Here is an 18,166-nt window from a genome sequence, read left to right as displayed (position 1 = left end):
ATAGCTCCAAATCAACTCTACCCATAAAATCTCAAAGGACTTTCCCTATTTAACATATCAGCTAGGACTTAGTGTCCATAGCCAGTATATCCTCATATAGTATCAAAGAGCTGAGCAGATCTATCAGCATATAATGAGCACTGATCAAAACATTTTGGGAGGTTTTAATTTCACATTATCTATACTTAGTCCAAAATCTCCAAAATCTGAGTTAGATAAGGTACACAGGATTTATTTTTTTTGTCGTTACTTATTTAATTATTGATAGCATAAGGATTTTACTGGTGTGAAGACCAATCTTCAATAAAATTATTTAGTTCTGTTCAAGAAGTAGTCAAGTTAATGTGTGAGTTACTCCCTTCATTAAAACGTTCAACATTTCTCCATTTCAACTACCTTTATCCCTGCCCATTCACCACTCTTTATTGTTATATGATTTCAGCCATTGCTTCAGCAGGTCTTAATCTAAACATAAATGCAGATCCTGTAACACACTCTCACAATATAAACATGGCTTGAAAGTGGATGTAAATGTAATGTGCAAAGCCCCTCGTAATGCTTCATTTTCTAAGTGCTCTCTGCATCCATTCTACCACAACTTTAAGAAAGTAAACTGTTTTTTTTTGTTGTTTTTTTTTTTCTTACTGATTCCTTCTGAATGACTCAATAATAATCTGCTCCATTTATTCTCCCGAATCCCAGTAGGGTTTCGAGGCAAAACATTATATGTGGATTCACCTCCTGTTGTTGAGGTTAAAGCCTTGTTCATGTTTAAGGAAAACCTCTTGGTCTGATTTCTGCTCTGCACTTGTTCCATTTGATTTATCTTCTGCTGTTCATAGTTTCACTGATCACTTTCTGATTGCTTTTACTGATTATTGATTACTGATTACTTTTACACTTCCATCCATTTCAGTTTTGTACTCCTTTTCAAGCGATTTCTTATACCGCCCCTGCCACCTGCTCCCACCTGATGAATTGTCTGCTCAAACTGTTGATCTTGACCTGGCATGGTCTCTTCCACAGAAAATAAATGATGCCACACAGACATATAATGATGCCTTAATAAACATCCCAGGTACATTTGCTCCTCTGCAGAAGTGCAGAGCTTGAAAGGTGGTGTCCCAATTGCATGCTGATGCCTGGGAGGCAGTGAAAGGGAAGAGGCAGGAATTCAAACAAAAATGGAGACGTTTTGCCCTCTGTGTGCACAATTGAAAATTTCCTGGACATCTTTTTTTCTAATCTCTTCTCTGTATTTGTGCTTGCGATCACTAGAAACAACAATAAATATCTTTTAATTCTTTAAAAAAATTAAATGTATTTTTAATGACTTTTCTTTTTTTTTTTTTTTTAATCCTTGGGCTTGCGTGCAGCAGCAAGCCATTTTTCAGAAAGTCAGTATTAAGAGTAATTTGGTAGAGGTCAGATGCCCTCTGTTGCTTCTCTGTCCAAGTCTGAGTGAGGTCCTGGAAAAAAAATGCAGACAAGTTTATAAAGTTTTATTGTTGTGTTACAGAGCTGGAGAGGAGAGACAGTTAAGCCACTCTTTCAGCTCTTTCAGGATGTTACAGTCTGAATTTTTGATACACTAGCCTGCTTTGTGAGTTCCTGCAGGCCTTAAATCCGGTTATGATAGGTATAATATATAGCTTTTTTGTACCCAGTGAGGTCCTGCACTTCAGCAGTGGTTGCATCACGATACCTGTGCTGAAGAAGTTGTTTCTGTCATTAAATGACCTTTCTGATTATTGGATTTTTTTTTTTTTACCGTAACTCATACTTGTTATTTCTTGCTGAGATTCAGGAAAAGCTGACCCTGTGCAGCTGCAGCCTCCTGTTGTTCCTGCCTGTTTTTTTACACTTTGTCCCATACGATAAATTTCAGTTATCACTTAGGACGGGCAGGAAAACAACACTGAGACTGGTGATTATGATCTGTAAATGATCTGTGTACTGGCTCTGGATCTAAGTCCTTCCTTAGCTCATTTGAGACATCAGTTAAAAGAACACAGCTCAATATTTGTACTTCAATCATTTTTCTTTTTTATTTTTCTTTGAAATTTCCATTATTTTAATAGTCTTGATAGATTCTTGGAAACTAGATTTATTTTCCATATCAGTTGGAAACTTATCCCTTTGACATGGGTTGATTTGTTTTGCCCAAGTTTCTTGCAGACTGGAACCAACAGTACTAATTTTAATACTGATAATTATTAACATTTTTACTATTAATAAGTCTTCTTATCTGCAAGGAGACAGATATGGGCAGCATTCAGGCAGTAGGGCAGCATCCCAAACTGCATGGAGAGAGAAGAGAAAGCACAAGAGAGCATCGAAAATGGAAGCTTTTGGGGACAGGAAGACTTTTGTTCCATGCAAGCAAAAGATTTCTGTAGGGCAGTATTGGTGTTGTGGGCAGTACATTAACAAAAGTACAAAGATAATAATAAAGCTGCAGCTTTTTTAGAGCTGCACACTCTTGAGGGTGATAAGGAACAGTTCTCCCAAAATTCCTGGTAAGAATTGTTGCAAGTTCATGCTGCCAAAGTCAGCACCAGCGCACCTGTGATCACGCCTCGTGCAGAGGGAATATTTCAGGCATGACCTTAAAAGAAGTCAGCTGCAGCTCTGGAACAGATTTCACTGGATCAAAGATTGCTTCTTATCACAGCGGCTGCTGCCTCCTCATTGTTGGCTGCAATGAGAAGTGAAAAGCAGGATCGGGCCCTCTGTGTGTGCCCCTCTCTCCCCCTCCCACCCCAATAAGTAAAGAAACGTGTGGCCAGTATGTGTGTGGATGCATATATGTAGCGTATGTTAAATATTCTTTTGAGCATCTTGTTTAGGTCTCTCTCATCCTGACAAAAGGGTAAGGGATGAAAAAGAAATGTGGACTAAAACCAGTAGGTGATCCCACTCTGAGCTGGATAGTGGCAGTGGCAGAAGGAGGAAAGCCTTCTCTCTAACAAAACTGGCTTACCTGTGGGCTCTGCTCTCTTCCATGCTACGGAGCGAGTTCTGGCTGCTGTATGTGACTCGGGAGCGGTGTTGTGCATGTACGGGCTGAGTGTTCGAAGGAGATGTTTTGACCTTTTTCATCTCTGACTGGTGTTGTAAAGATGGAGTTTTGTAGAGCAGAGATTTTGTGACAGAGTAATAATAAGAAGGAATCTGACTGCCAGTTGCTCATTACTGGATCTCTTTTAAATGCCAGAACCTTCTATGTTTGCCTTCAAACAACACTGAACACCTAAATCACCATAGTAAACAGATATAGAAAGAGACAGAAAGGTTAAAAGTGTACTCATAATCTCTTGCTTTTCCTCCTAAACATGTTTGATAGCAATATTGTTTCTTAAAAACAATATGACCTCATTTGTAAAGCAATATTCATGCTAAGCTAGTCAGCTGTTAAATATACCCGGCACTGTGCATTATGATGAAGCTAAACCAGAATTTCAATTATTTTCTGGACACATTTAAAATTATAATACTTTACTGGGTTAGTGTTATAGTTCATCCAAATTACTCACAAAGTATCATATCAATCTCTTGCAACTGCTTATTGCTTACATATCGGAGAAGTTAGTCAAAGTAAGATGCTGCCTGGGGTAATGACCTTCATGCTGGCTTAGTGTTTTGATGGTTATGTGGCTATAAGTGCAAGGATGTCTAATGGTCAAAAGTCAATGTTTGTTGGCCATAATATTTGTCACAAAAGAAACAGACTATTCATTGGGACCAGCATTTGTAACAGTATGTTCCTGAAAGGAAAATAAAGAGGGAAATGAAACACTTGATGATCTGTGTACACTTCACTAGTGGCCCTCTTACACTAAAGCCCAGCGAGTAAAAATTCACACTTCAAGTCTCTGCAGTTTTTTCATTGCCTGGAATGAAAGATCAAAATGAAGCAAGTCGATGAAGAGGATATATTTCTTTATACCCTCACTTTCTACTTACATACCTTATCTAAAGAGATGTTAAGAGACTAATGATGTTGCCGCCATGGTTTAACCAGCTATGAGTAAGCAGAGCAGATTTATGAATATTACTGACAAGCATGGCTTAAAGCAGATCTCAATGGGGCTTCAATATGCCCGTGTATCCAAAGGGAAAATCAAAAGGCCGACTGCTCTTTAGACAAATGTTATAATAATAGTGTACTTTTCAAGCTATATTAATATTTTTAAAATATGGGCTGTAATATTAAGTCCTAGTCAACAAGTTATTGCAAGGAGCTTACATTTTATGCAGCATCTTCAGCTGCACATGAATTCTGTACTTTAATAAATACATATAGGAAATGCTAGTAGCTTCATCTGTACCCATCAGTGGCTCGTGAAGATGAGTACCAAGTAGATCAGGATTTTCAGCTCACCGTTAAAACATGGTGCACTTCTCAGTGAGCTCCGGCAAAATTTGTACAAGAAGTAGCGTTTTGCAGTCCAACAGGTAGGGAGGCTGGAATTTTGAAGAGAAAATGGGTGTCCATGGGGATCATCAGTAAAAACATCTGAACTTTGAACTGACCCTGTGTGAGTTTACGGAGGCCACCTCAGCAGTCAGGGGCACGTCCTGGAGTTACTGCAGCTGAGCTTTTCTCTTAACCCCTTCCTCTGGCAGATCTTCTGTCAAGGTTGACTCAGTCAATCTCCTGTCATATTACCAAAATCCGGCTGATATTGTTTACACATTAATAGCTGACTATTAAGTAATTGTGGCAGTGAAGCATCATGATTGCATAACCTCTCTGTATGGCAAATAAATGTATGCACTCTTGCCCCAAATGGGACAAACTTGATATGTTCAAGAGCTTTCTTGAATTGAGGCTTAAAGTCTTCTGCATGAAAGTGGGTTCTGTATTATATTTAGCCAAGCTGGTCTGTTTTGAATTGGAGAGGCCAAGAAATAAGCAGCCTTTTAAAAATAATAATCAAACAACTTGTCTCACATAGTGCTATTCAATACACTGAAGAAGCATTAGTTATTAACAGAAATAGTAATTTCCCGCAGTAGCAGAACATACCTAAACACTTGAAAACAACTGTGTGAAGGGCTAGTACTTCAAGATTTTTACACATTGAACATAGCAATGAAAAGGAATATGATTGTATGGGTCTATTTTTAGAATAAACATTGTGCTTTCATACAAAGAATTCTTCACTCTGATCAAGAGTCTTTCAGGGGAAGTGTTGATCTTCCCCTGGTTTATTACATTTAATACATCCAGCTTCAAGATTATCCTGCATACATTTAAGCCAGGGCCCAACTCTTTTCAAGGGGAATAAGTTATGAAGAAATGCTGTCCATGAGATAAGCCATGGATTCAAAAGAAACGAACCAAAGATTTTATATATTTTTTTTTAATATTATTATTATCATTTTAGGATAAAAAACATGTCTCCATAAACATAATCCTCAGCTTCTTTCTATTTATAATTGTATTTAATATAAATGTACTTCATTACTGGAGAGCAGTCTTCATGGCCATACAATAGCAAACAAATTCTTCAGAAGCATCTTTAATTATTCATTTGGCTGTACTATATTTTATGCTACTTTTCATAAATGTTAATCTTTATTATTGCCCTACCAGGAAAAAAAAAAAAAAAAGGAAATAAAGAAAGAAATACCTGTTATTAAATGACCTATCAGGCTGACATGGATAAATGTTGGTAGCTATTTAATTGTTTCCCATCTGCAGTTTTATACAGTTTCTATCAAACTGAAGGGTAATTTTTTTAGTAGCTGCTTATTTTAAATGTACAAAACCCTTGTGTGTAATTCCATTAGCTGCCCTACAGCATTGCAATCTACAGTTTCCCTGAGGCTGTTGTGAAATATTGATGAAATCCTTGCTTTTGTGGCTTCCTCTGATACACTAAACATTTGTCTGATGTTAGTTGAACTTGAATGGATCTGTTCAGAGTTATATCAGTAGTGACTTCAAAGGCTGTAAGGCTGTTACAGTTTTTTTTTACAAACTGAAGTTTCAAAGCCTTACCATGTGGTACTTTAAAAAAACAAAGTTCATATCAAATGAACCAAAGTGCTAGCAATACACTGGTAAGACTCATTACAATTTCAATTTATACATATATATATATATATTTAATTCTGATTGGTAGCTCATCCCATTTAAAGAAATTTAGATTGGTGTTTAGGGGAACCTAGGATAATGAAAGAGGAAAAACATAATTTGAAACATGGGTTTTAAATGAGGTAATCTATAAACTTACAGAGCCACGATGCTGTTTTCCGCAACAATAAATAGGACAGGAGAACACTGAAGAAAGGCACAGAGAGACAAAAGTTACAGACTTTCGTTTTCTTAGGTAAAGTGATTTATAGTGGTGCAATTAAAATGACTAACGAGGAAAATATATTTACTGCTACTCTGTTCCTCTAATTGTTCAGGACAAAACTGTGTTTTGGAAAGCACCCTTTGTGTCTAGTAAAAATTACATGCAATTCATATTGGTGTCGTGGTGTTGCGATGACTCCCTGGTATGTGTCTAAAACCTTGCCCAGTGAGGCCAGGGCAAGGATTTCCCAGGTGGATGGGCCAGCCGAGGCCAGGCTGTGGGTCTTGTGTTTGTGCAGAGCAAGTGGCCGTGAAGGTACAGCGCTTTGCATTCAAATTGTGCTAGGAGTCATAATTTTCATAACAAGCAGATTTGGCGAAATTACAATCTGGAGAATATCAAACATGTTCAGCTGATTGAAATAATAAAATTGCAAGTTCCAAGGCTCTGTAGAAAATAGCAAACAAAGATGCTTTTAACCAAAAGCAAATTATTCACTTACACTGTAAAGCCTTCATGTGAGGGACCTAAAATACTGGCTCAGCACGCGGTCCCATCTGTTTCTGGAGCAGCTAGCACCCGGCCACTCAGCCACTCAGACTGGCTGAACGCAGGGCAAGACAAGTGGGACTGAAGGTGCTTTTTTAATCAGTGCAATCACTGACTATGCAAACAACTTCGTCCTTAAGGAGAGATTTTTCAAGAAAATCTCCACAGTAATTCTTTCCTCACCACGGACTCAGTTCAGCAGAATGAGTTCAGCTCACCTCTCTTTTTTTTTTTTTTCTTTCTTTTTTTTTTTCAGCCTTCCTTTTGTTTGTTTCTTTTCTTGTCTTATTATTGGCTTTGCTTCAAGTTTACAGGTAGCTCGCAAGCCAGTTCACTGCACATACGCTTCCAGCCACTGATCATTTTCATTTGTCTCATGACTGTGTAGGATGCAATGTACAAAAGACATAATCTTTTCTCCTTTGTGCTGCTAAAAGTCCCACTGAAGCTAGTGGGTATTTTGCCTTCTTAACTAGTAGGAAATTGGACATTTAATAGAAAACTTTATAATACAACTCTAATTAGAGTACAACAAAATGAAAGCCCCAAATTGCTTCATTTCAGCATCATATATAAATAATGGTTATGGCTCCATGGAGTTGCCTTTGTGTGTTAAACTTCAGTTATGGCAGAAGCCACACCAAGAGGGACTGGAGCTATATTTCCGTGCTCCTCATCGGCAGTGCTTTGCAAGCACGTCGCCACAGAGGTTGTTTCTATCCTCCAGCAGTTGATGCTAGTGCATCTCTTTTCCTCCTCTGCAAGAGATGAAAATTCATGCCCAAGCTGTTTTAACTACTTTACAAACAGAGTTCTAAAAAAGTTCTAAAAAAAGAAAAAAGAAAAAAAAAAAAGAGGTGAAGTAAATAAATAAAAAGTAAAAAAAGTAATAGAGGCAAAAGGTGCAAATAATTTCCTATTATCCAGAATAGTTAGCTGGCTTCCCAGAACAGAGACAGTTGAGCATGTTCAACATAGCATTGTCTGGGGTTTGAGAAAAGTCTAAAACCTTCCTCAGGATGCTGAAGCACAGGGCTTTAAGTATAAACCTCACACTGCCAGGACATTTAGACCAGATGACAGACTCATTTCATCTCTGACACCCATGATTCAGAGACAGACTCTCTGCTCCCTCCATGGTGAGAACGGTAACCTTTCTCTGTGTTTTATTTCCATATAGCAGAACTTATCAGGAAGTTAGGTCCTTGGTACAGAAATTTTTAACATAGTCTAAAATATTCTAAAATTATATCATTTACTCTTGTATCACAAATTTCATGTTTTGAGAGTTCTTTCCCTGGAATTCCATCACGTTTCCAGACTTCTGCATTGCTTTTAGTCCTGTTAAATTCCAAAATGCCTTTGATATAAGAGTTATGCAGTAGAGTAGGGATTTTTTTCCCCTTCAGTTGCCAATTTATCTCTTCATTTGATTTTCAAACTGTGATGAATCTACAGCAATGAACTTCTACAAAGAGCCAGGTTAAGATTTGTCTTTGAGTAGCTAATGTAGTTAGACATTTTTGAGAAAAAGGAATGAGAAGTGGTCATTATCCATTATCTGCATGAAATATTTCAGAGAAAGAAACAGCTTTTGCCAAACACAAAAAGATGTTTGAGTTGAAGCCAGACAAGAAGGAAACAAGATCACCTTATAGCACTGTGAGATTGCTCTACTAATGATGTTATTTCAAGTGAAACTGGAATATATATATGAAGAAGTGCAGATGGTGCATGGGTTTTACATGGATTAGCAGTGTTGTTCTGGACAATGATTCACTGTCCCTTCTCTTGGCAGAAAATAAATTTTCCAGTCTTGGAAAGAAATATATATATATATATATATATATATATATAAATGTTTCTTTATGTGGAAAAAGAGCAAATTCGATTGAAAATAACATCCACTGGTGGAAAAGTTAACAGTAAAATTGAACACTTTAAAAAAGAAAGATGTGTTCATACTCTAAGTTCAGAAGTGACGTATAATGTGGTACAACTTATGGCGACTCTGGGGTGCAAGGACGTGAAAGTCAGTTTTGGGTTCAACATCACTGGGAGCTTGGCTCAGGGCTGCCTACATAGCATGGTCAAGATTTCAAGGTAAACATGGTGGAGTTTTAGACACATAATTTCAAAAAAAAAAAAAAATTGCAGGTGTATTAACTGGACCTGTTTTCTTCTAGATACTTTGTAGAAATATTCTAGAAATATCTAGGAAAATGTTCTCTTTTGAAGAACAAAGAATCAGCTTTTTACTGCACCCCTTGCCCTAGAGAAGCAGATCGCTTCAGTTACAGTGAATCCAGTCACAAAGGCATGATGGGAAGTAATAAAAAAAAAAGTTAAAACATTTTAGAATTGTATTTATGATTATTATCCATACGATAATATTATCCTTACTTATGTCATGATCTTGACATACACTGTCTTGGGATCAATCAGCACTAAAACCAAATACTGTATTTCCATTTAGGAAGCCAGAAATTGCTTCCATTCTATGTTCTGGAGCTCCTGGGCTTTGTCCAGGCTTCAAGATGGTGAAATTTCAGTCCCTTGCTTCTTTGGGACTGCACATTGCACATCTCCCATCTCTGACTGGGCCTGTTTAATATTGGTGGGAAAAATTCTCAGATGGGAAAAAGAGGAAGCATTCATCTGGTTACTGAGTTTGGAAGTTTGGATTTCTTTCATATATATATATATATATATATTTTTTTTCCATAAGACAGCTATATATGATCAGCTCAGAGGTTTGGAATGTCAGAATAAGCCTGGGGGAGAACTGGTGGGAAGAGAACAGGTCACTCAACAATTTATTATATGGACATCAGTATGACATGCAAAATTTATGCTACTTATTACAAACACTGCATTTAAAGCATGTGGGTGTACAGACTTAAGACACCCTTTATATATAGCTTATAAAATAAATAATGCAAAGTTCACTTAAATTAATGTTATTTCTGTTAAATAGCTACATTAATTCATATCAAGCTTTACATACAATGAAATCTTACTAAAAACACTGTTGGAAGGACACATGCATTTCTTGTACCTTTGGTTCTCTGCACAGAAGAGGTCTCCACTGTCCTTGAAATGCCCACAGCAACTTAAATCATTTAGATAAACAGGAATGATCTTACAAGTAGGATACTGAAATGCACTTTCAAAGCTGCCTAGAACCCTTAGATGTTGTTAAAATGGACCTGACTGACGATTTTGTGAAATTTTGACAATGCTTTCTAAAAAGTTATTTTACTGCCATCATAAGATTGTGTCTGAATGTTATGCAGACAAAAAAAGAGGATTTCACAGCACGAGTTACTCTTCTGTAAAGGTTATAGTAAACATGTCAATGCCTAATTAAGCAGAAAATTTTATCTGTATTGTGGGGGATGTGCAGCTGTCTGGTACTTCTGTTTTTTCTGCTAAATCCCTTTAGAAGGACAAAGGATATGGTGAAGAAGAAATTGCTGTATGTATCATCCAAAGGAAAAAAAAATACCTTCTGGTGAAAAATGGGTTAATAATATTCAAAGAGTTGGTGCTGAAATGGAGAATCAAATTTGCAGTGACCCAAAACTGTGTGAATGCTATTTGTTGTCTGTTTTGTCTGATTCCTTCATTGAATTCCCTCCTTATTTTTGTTTTGCTGGGTGTAATATGCTTGGCACTCTGATACATCCTGGCAAGGGGCCAGTGCTGCTACCTACGCTGTGCAGTATCTCTAACACCGCGAGAACCATGTCAGTCCTGCTCATCAGTTCGTGCTGCTTGTTTAACAAGGTTACTGCTCGTGACGTGCAGGAGTTTTGCCGCCTCCATGTCCCTCCGTTCTCCACGTCCCCCTGAAAAACATTTGAGCTCAGAAAGGGATACATGGAAAGCATTATCTAGTTATCAGGGAAGACATTTAGGGCGGTGAGATAAATATTTTATTCTTAGTATTATCTTTACTGTCTGATCATCTGTAAATGGGGCTACTGATATTTGTACCCCAACATACTGCTAAAAGACTTATTGGTTTAATATTTAACACGACATTTAATGTTATCTTCTTTGCTGAAAGCATCTCCTGAAGGGCGTAGCATTCCTCCCACTATATGATCATTATTTCATCATGTTAGGATGGTGTCCAGGTCCTTTGCTCTTAGCCACTGCTGCTACCTGTACCTCTGGTTGTGAAGATGCCTAGAGTAAGTCAAGGCCAGCTCTAAGCTGTTGGGATCTGCGCAGGTCCTAAAACTTTGGGAACGGTGTAGGAAAGATGGCTTGTGTGGGTTTCTTAGTACATCCACAGAGAGAGCCATTGTTTCCTTCTTTGTATACTGCAGGTTAATCCAGGAAACAATTCCTCCACTTGTGCTTCATTTCTTTGGCTTGACCGTAAACTCTCGTTAGAAGAGGTCAGATGCATTCCTAGTTCTTAAATGCAAATAGATTGGAAAATTGAAACACGGCTGAAAAAACTGTGAAAGGCCTCATCTGTATGTTAACAAATATGTTTCTAGATTTTCTGCCCCTCCATTTTGGTTTGCTGGAAGGATATGATTTGCACAAGATTACCAAATTCAGCATGGCAAAATAAGCCAGGTTCTAAAAAGCCATTAATTGGCTTTTCTCAGAAGTTGGGAAGGAATTGGATTTTAAACAAGTAACACTTTTAGGTATTGTTCTTTCTGAGCTTTTAATATTATGATTTAAAGTCTTACTTCACAATTACAACTAGTAGAGTTTTATTTTATTTTTGTCTTGTTATTTTTAAGGGCAGCTTTAACTGGGGAGTTTTGCAGTTGTAGTTTTACAAGATTACCTGACACAAACAGCTAGGCCTTCAGCATGCAGAGCAAAGTACCCCTGCCGTGCAGTCACAAGGGTTAGCACCACAGTGTTGGCTCCTACCTGAAAGAGCACATCAAAGTATCTCCTGCAAAGACCTGTGCTTCTGAAATCAATGCTTGGTTTTGATGAGTAGCTGTCTGTAACAGTGAATTGTTTCAATGGCTGCTTGCATTGTGTGTAACAGCTTTGTAATGCCTGTTTAAAAAATTACACAAGAGTCTTGTGAAAAAATGTCTGAACCAGTTCTGCTCCATCCCTTCTGGGAGTGAATTGTTGGTTGTGATGGGTCGATGGGAATTTATACAGTGACTGCAATGGAGATGATTCACCCTTAAGAATCCCCTTTTCTGATTCTTCAGTCTATTTCTACCTAGGTTATCTCCCATAACTTCAATAGAAGTACTACAGATGTAGGACCAGGGGGGAAAAAAAGAAAAAAGAACAAAAAAAAGAATTCCTTAATTAATTTTAAAATTTACAACTCTTATAGTATCAAGTTCAACTTATTAATTAAATAGTTCATTTGTCAAAGAAAATCATTCTTTATTTATTCTACTTTTCCAATTTTATAGTTAACTTTGGTCTACCTCTGTCACATCCTAATACTCTTCTGTAACTTCCAGGGGTTCTTGCCCTGAAACATATGTATGTGTTTTTATCAAAGCACAATTTGCTTTTATGGCACACAGTACATTATTTTTACAAACAAAAGAGTTCCACTTAAGCCTATTAGTGCTTTCAAATGTTGTATTTTGACATATAAATTATTTGTGTACATTCTAAAGTGCTTTTTTTAGGTGATCAAATGGCAAAAGATTACTGTACCTAGATGATTCTATGAACCAGGAAGATTATGGCAGTTATTTTTCTTCTATTTCTTGCCAATTCTACCCTTCCTTTCACTGAGGCTAAAAACAATTTGATAGAATTGAAGCTTTTAGAATAAACTTTAAATTCTTACATATGAATTTTCCAACTGTCCCATTACAGGACAGTTAGAATTATAGTCCCATGACAGGAAAATTATTAACTCAGAATCTCTGGCAGTTATAAAGAATTATGATCATCTGCCAATAAAATGCAGCAACCTTCACAAAAAGAGACATCATTTGACTTTTTTTTTTTACTTCCAGAAGTAACATGCAATAAAGTTGTAGATTAAAATGAAGTCCAGTAAAGAAAACACATAGTGAAACTAGAAATCTTGAACTGTAGTATTCTCTTTTAGCAAGTTATTTCATATATTGACATTACATTTCAGGTTATGTCCAAGAGGAAGATTTAAAGGAAGAAGAAGATATAAAGGAGGAGGAAGAAGATGATGATGACAACAATTCAACTGCTCACCTCCAGGGCAGCAATGACACTGGCACGGATGAGGAACACGATGTGGGTCCTGAGCAGAAAGGGAACTTTAGTTACCAGAATTCCCCTGTCAGTCATATATCTAACCAGGATGCAGAAAATGAATCACTACTAAGTGATGGTAGTGACCACGTGACAGATATTAAAAGCATTTGCTCTAGAGAGCCACAGGATCCAAAAACCAGCGCCCATCCCAAAGCCCAGAATGAAGCACACAATTGCATGGATAAAATGACAGCGGTCTATGCCAACATACTGTCAGACTCTTATTGGACAGGCTTAGGGCTGGGTTTCAAGTTGTCTAACTCTGAAAAGAGGAGTTGTGACAACAGAAATGGAGGGAACAAAGCTGATTTTGATTGGCACCAAGATGCACTGTCAAAAAGCTTACAACAGAATTTACCTTCCAGACCTGTCTCAAAACCCAACCTGTTCAGCTCCGTCCAGCTCTACAGGCAGAGCAGCAAAATGTGTGGAACTGTTTTCACAGGCGCCAGCAGGTTTCGGTGCCGGCAGTGCAGCGCTGCCTATGACACGCTGGTCGAACTAACAGTTCATATGAATGAAACAGGTCACTACCAAGATGACAACCACAAAAAGGACAAGCACAGACCTACCAGCTACTCAAAGCCTCGAAAAAGGGCTTTCCAGGACATGGACAAGGAAGATGCACAAAAAGTTCTGAAGTGTATGTTCTGTGGTGACTCCTTTGATTCCCTTCAAGATCTGAGCGTTCATATGATAAAAACAAAACATTACCAAAAAGTGCCTTTGAAGGAGCCGGTACCAACCATTTCTTCAAAAATGGTCACTCCAGCAAAGAAACGTGTGTTTGATGTTAACAGGCCTTGTTCCCCTGATTCCACAACGGGGTCTTTCTCAGATTCTTTCTCTCCGCAGAAGAACGCGAACTTGCAGCTATCATCTAACAACCGCTATGGCTACCAGAATGGTGCCAGCTATACATGGCAGTTTGAGGCCTGTAAATCCCAGATTTTGAAGTGTATGGAGTGTGGAAGCTCCCATGACACCTTGCAGCAGCTCACGACCCACATGATGGTTACTGGCCATTTCTTGAAAGTCACAAGTTCAGCTTCAAAGAAGGGAAAGCAACTTGTTCTGGATCCTCTAGCTGTGGAAAAAATGCAGTCACTGTCTGAAGCACCAGCCAATGACAGCCCGGTTTCAAAATCAAACAGTAAATCATCTGCAGAATGCATAGCTCCCACTTCCGAAATAAAAAAAGAAATTAAAAAAGATAAAACTGATGATGCAAACAAAGATGAGAAAGCAGTAAAAACTGAAGAGTATGAAGACACCCTTCAGAAACCACTGGATCCCACAATGAAATACCAGTACCTCAGAGAAGAAGATTTGGAAGATGGTTCAAAGGGTGGTGGGGACATTTTAAAGTCTTTAGAGAACACTGTCACAACAGCCATCAATAAAGCTCAGAATGGAGCGCCCAGCTGGAGTGCATATCCCAGCATCCACGCAGCTTATCAGCTCTCAGAAGGGGCTAAGCCGTCTTTGCCGGTGGGTTCCCAAGTACTGCAAATCAGGCCAACCATCACCAATAAGTTGAGGCCCATAGCTCCAAAGTGGAAGGTCATGCCTCTGGTCCCTATCTCAGCAAATATGACCCAGTGCACTCAAGTGAAGAAGGAAACTGACGACAAGGAGGAAGTACAAAAGGACTATGCTAAAGATGGCATCCAAGCTGAGCCTGCCTCACTCAGTCAGAGTGAAAGAGAACCTCCTGTCAAATCTGAAGTCTCTGTGGAGCCAAAAAAGACGGAACCATGCCCCCTGAAAGAAGAAGACAAAATTAAAGAGGACAGTGGAAAAGAAAAAACAGTCCTCAAGGAAACAACAGCAGCCTCTCTTAGCAATGGTTGTGCTGCTGCCAACCATTCATCTGAGCTGCCTTGTGTCAACCCTCTCAGTGCCCTGCAGTCAGTACTGAATAATCATTTGGGCAAAGCCACAGAGCCTTTACGGCCCCAGTCCAACTCCAGCCCCAGCTCTAGCACAATTTCTATGTTCCACAAATCTAATCTAAATATGATGGAGAAGCCAGTGTTATCTCCTACTCCAACCCCACCAAAGCCTGCAAGTGTGTCCAGGCACTATTTATTTGAAAACAATGATCAGCCTATTGACCTGACCAAATCTAAAGGCAAGAAAGCCGAGTCAGCTCAAGCACAATCCTGTACTTCTCCACCTCAAAAACATGCTCTGTCTGATATTGCTGACATGGTCAAAGTTCTTCCCAAAGCTACTACACCAAAACCTGCTGCATCTTCAAGGATCCCATCTATGAAATTGGAAATTGATGTCCGACGCTTTGAGGATGTCTCAACAGAAGTCTCCACTCTGCATAAAAGGAAGGGCAGACAGTCAAACTGGAACCCTCAGCATCTTCTCATTTTGCAAGCTCAATTTGCTTCCAGCCTCTTCCAGACATCCGAAGGTAAATATTTATTATCAGATCTAGGCCCACAGGAGCGTATGCAGATTTCAAAATTTACCGGACTGTCAATGACCACCATCAGCCATTGGTTGGCAAACGTCAAGTACCAACTTAGGAAAACTGGAGGAACAAAGTTTTTGAAAAACATGGACAAAGGGCATCCAGTCTTTTATTGCAGCGACTGTGCATCTCAGTTTCGAACCCCATCTACTTACATTAGCCACTTAGAATCTCATCTAGGTTTCCAAATGAAAGACATGAACAGGCTGGCTGTGGAGCAGCAAACCAAGGTAGAGCAAGAAATCTCCAGAGTTTCAGTTCAAAGATCTCCTGAAACAATAGCTGGAGAAGAGGACACAGACTCTAAGTTCAAATGTAAGTTGTGCTGTCGGACATTTGCAAGCAAACATGCAGTAAAACTTCATCTAAGCAAAACACACAGCAAGTCACCAGAACACCATTCACAATTTGTAGCAGAAGTGGATGAAGAATAACTCTTAAGGTATGCATGCTCTATAGCGAGTTTTGATTTCATCCTTGTAAGGAGGCCTCTTAAAACATTCGTACTTTATGAAATGTAGGAAAACACTATAAAATGCATAAAGTACTGCTGCTTCATTAATCTAATTGCATGTACACATTCATTTTATAATGTTTTCAGGAAGAGAGCTTGATAAATGCAGAACTACATTGCCCCATACAGAAAAGTTGCTTCTTATTAATATTTTCAAAATAGCTGTTTTCCCAGTTCTCACTCTCTTTTTTTGTTTCTAAGAATTAATAGTTTTCACATCCTATGCACTTCAATGTGGAATGCAGCAACTAAATGCTACTCTTTGCAATGAGAATGGAAAAAGAAAAAAAAAATTAAAAAGGCACTGAAAACCAAAAGATTACAACCTTCAGTGCTAACACACCTGTAAATCTGATTTTGGTGGGGGAAAAGAAGACAATTCAAATGTCAAATTAGCAAAATAATAAATAGTCCAAGTTCCTCACACACTCAAACCCAGCTGAAGAATCTACTAATAATTGAAAAGTTTATGTCCAGAAGTTTGGTTATTCTTTCAATAATATTTGGATATTCAGTTTTGTAAAATATTTTAATATTTTACACTTACTTAAACATTTACTATTGTGAGTGGCCTTTTTTGTAGCATCAGTTTAACCTTTCTCTCCATCATGTCTCTGCTCATTCCTTTTTTAATCTTGAAGATGTGTGATTATATTTTGTTTCATGTTGGTGGGCATGTCAATCCAGGAACATCACTGATTTAGGTGCAAGTTTTTGTATAACCTGGGAGGGAGGGGCTTGACGCCTAATTGAGGAAACCGCTAGATTTTTTTACAAGGTTAATATTTCAAAGACCTGTTAATAGGATACTTTTACATTACTGTTGGTATTTTTTATATATATATATTTTTTATTTTTTTTCTGAAAGATACACCAAACGAAGTACTGCCACAATCAATGTTTATAATATGTAATGTAATATTCAGATTACACACAATTTTTGCATTTTTAATTTTGCTTGATTCACAAACTTGAATCTTCTTGATTTAAATAAATATGCAGACATCAACTAAAAGTCCAAATAGAAGTTTTCTGTTCTAACATGTTTATTTCCAGCAAGGCTCTGTTAGTCATTCCCAGCAATTTCACCAGCAAACTCAGGCTCTGCTTCTGTTCGCAGAATAATCATGTGCAGATTCAGATTTTCTCCAACATGTTCATTACTTAGATAACATTTGGAAAATGAATTCATCAGACAGTCAAAATTAAAGATGTGTTGTGAGTTGTCACTTACGCCAGCTGCTATTGTGGCTTTTCTCTGGCTAATTGAGGGTGCAAGCATTTTGAGGATGAATACCCGTTTGTGTGAAGATTTCACATTTGTTTGCTGCAAATATTCAGGAAGCTTTAAGAAACACTTTCGGTGTGCAGAGCCAGCACAAGGACTATGCATCACTTAAGCTTTGATAAAAAGGCTACTTTTGAATAATTTAAACCACTAATCAAAGGGTTACTTTGGGATGGGTAATAGAAGCTATTACTATAGAGTATAACGTCAGTATTCAAGTGCAGTAAGATTTAAGTTTTGCATACATCTTGTATGTACTGTCTGTATGTGACTGGATTTATCCCTTCTGCATATTTTAGCCTGCAAAATACAGTTTAACTCAAAGGGAGTTTATTTTCTCAATAATGCTAATATCCTTAAATTTCCGTTTTGGCATTTTTAACCCAACATTAGAACCCAGTACAAAAATAGCAAATAAATGTTCCTTGTTTATCCGATAACTGATTTTCTGCCTAACCATTCTATAACCCTTCAAAATCAATATACCTGCCAAAATATCAGAAAATTACAAGAGATTGGTTGGGAAAAATGTACCATATTTCATTTCCTTCCTCACCAGTTAATGATTATTAAGACTTTGACATTCATAGTTCTCACACAAGAGATATCAGAGCAAACCAATAATTTGGGTACTATCAAACAAAAGCTATCTGCCAAATATATTAATAAAACAGCTATTTTGGCATATTCATGGCTTAATACCTGACAAATGTTTCAGATTTGGTCTTAAAAGCACCATGTTATTATGAAGAGGCAAACCA

At 37.9% G+C, this 18,166-nt stretch overlaps 1 protein-coding gene across 5 annotated transcripts in view; it reads left to right on the top strand.

Moving 5' to 3' along the window:
- TSHZ2 (teashirt zinc finger homeobox 2) overlaps positions 1 to 18,166 on the top strand; it is a 221,503-nt gene that overhangs the window by 125,908 nt on the left and 77,429 nt on the right. For 3 of the 5 annotated variants that reach the window (XM_083801508.1, XM_083801504.1, XM_083801505.1), the window contains one exon: positions 12,967 to 16,045. In XM_083801508.1, coding sequence (XP_083657634.1) covers positions 13,293 to 16,037 — 2,745 coding nt within the window. In that variant the 5' untranslated portion in view covers positions 12,967 to 13,292 and the 3' untranslated portion in view covers positions 16,038 to 16,045. The remainder of the gene's footprint in view (positions 1 to 12,966; positions 16,046 to 18,166) is intronic. The other 2 variants (XM_083801506.1, XM_083801507.1) reach the window with 1 other exon arrangement.

Source organism: Anser anser (assembly GCF_964211835.1).
Source record: "Anser anser genome assembly, chromosome: 16".
NCBI classification, from domain to species: domain Eukaryota; kingdom Metazoa; phylum Chordata; class Aves; order Anseriformes; family Anatidae; genus Anser; species Anser anser.
The sequence above is the reverse complement of the archived record's forward strand: the minus strand, read 5'-3'. Positions and strand labels throughout refer to the sequence as shown.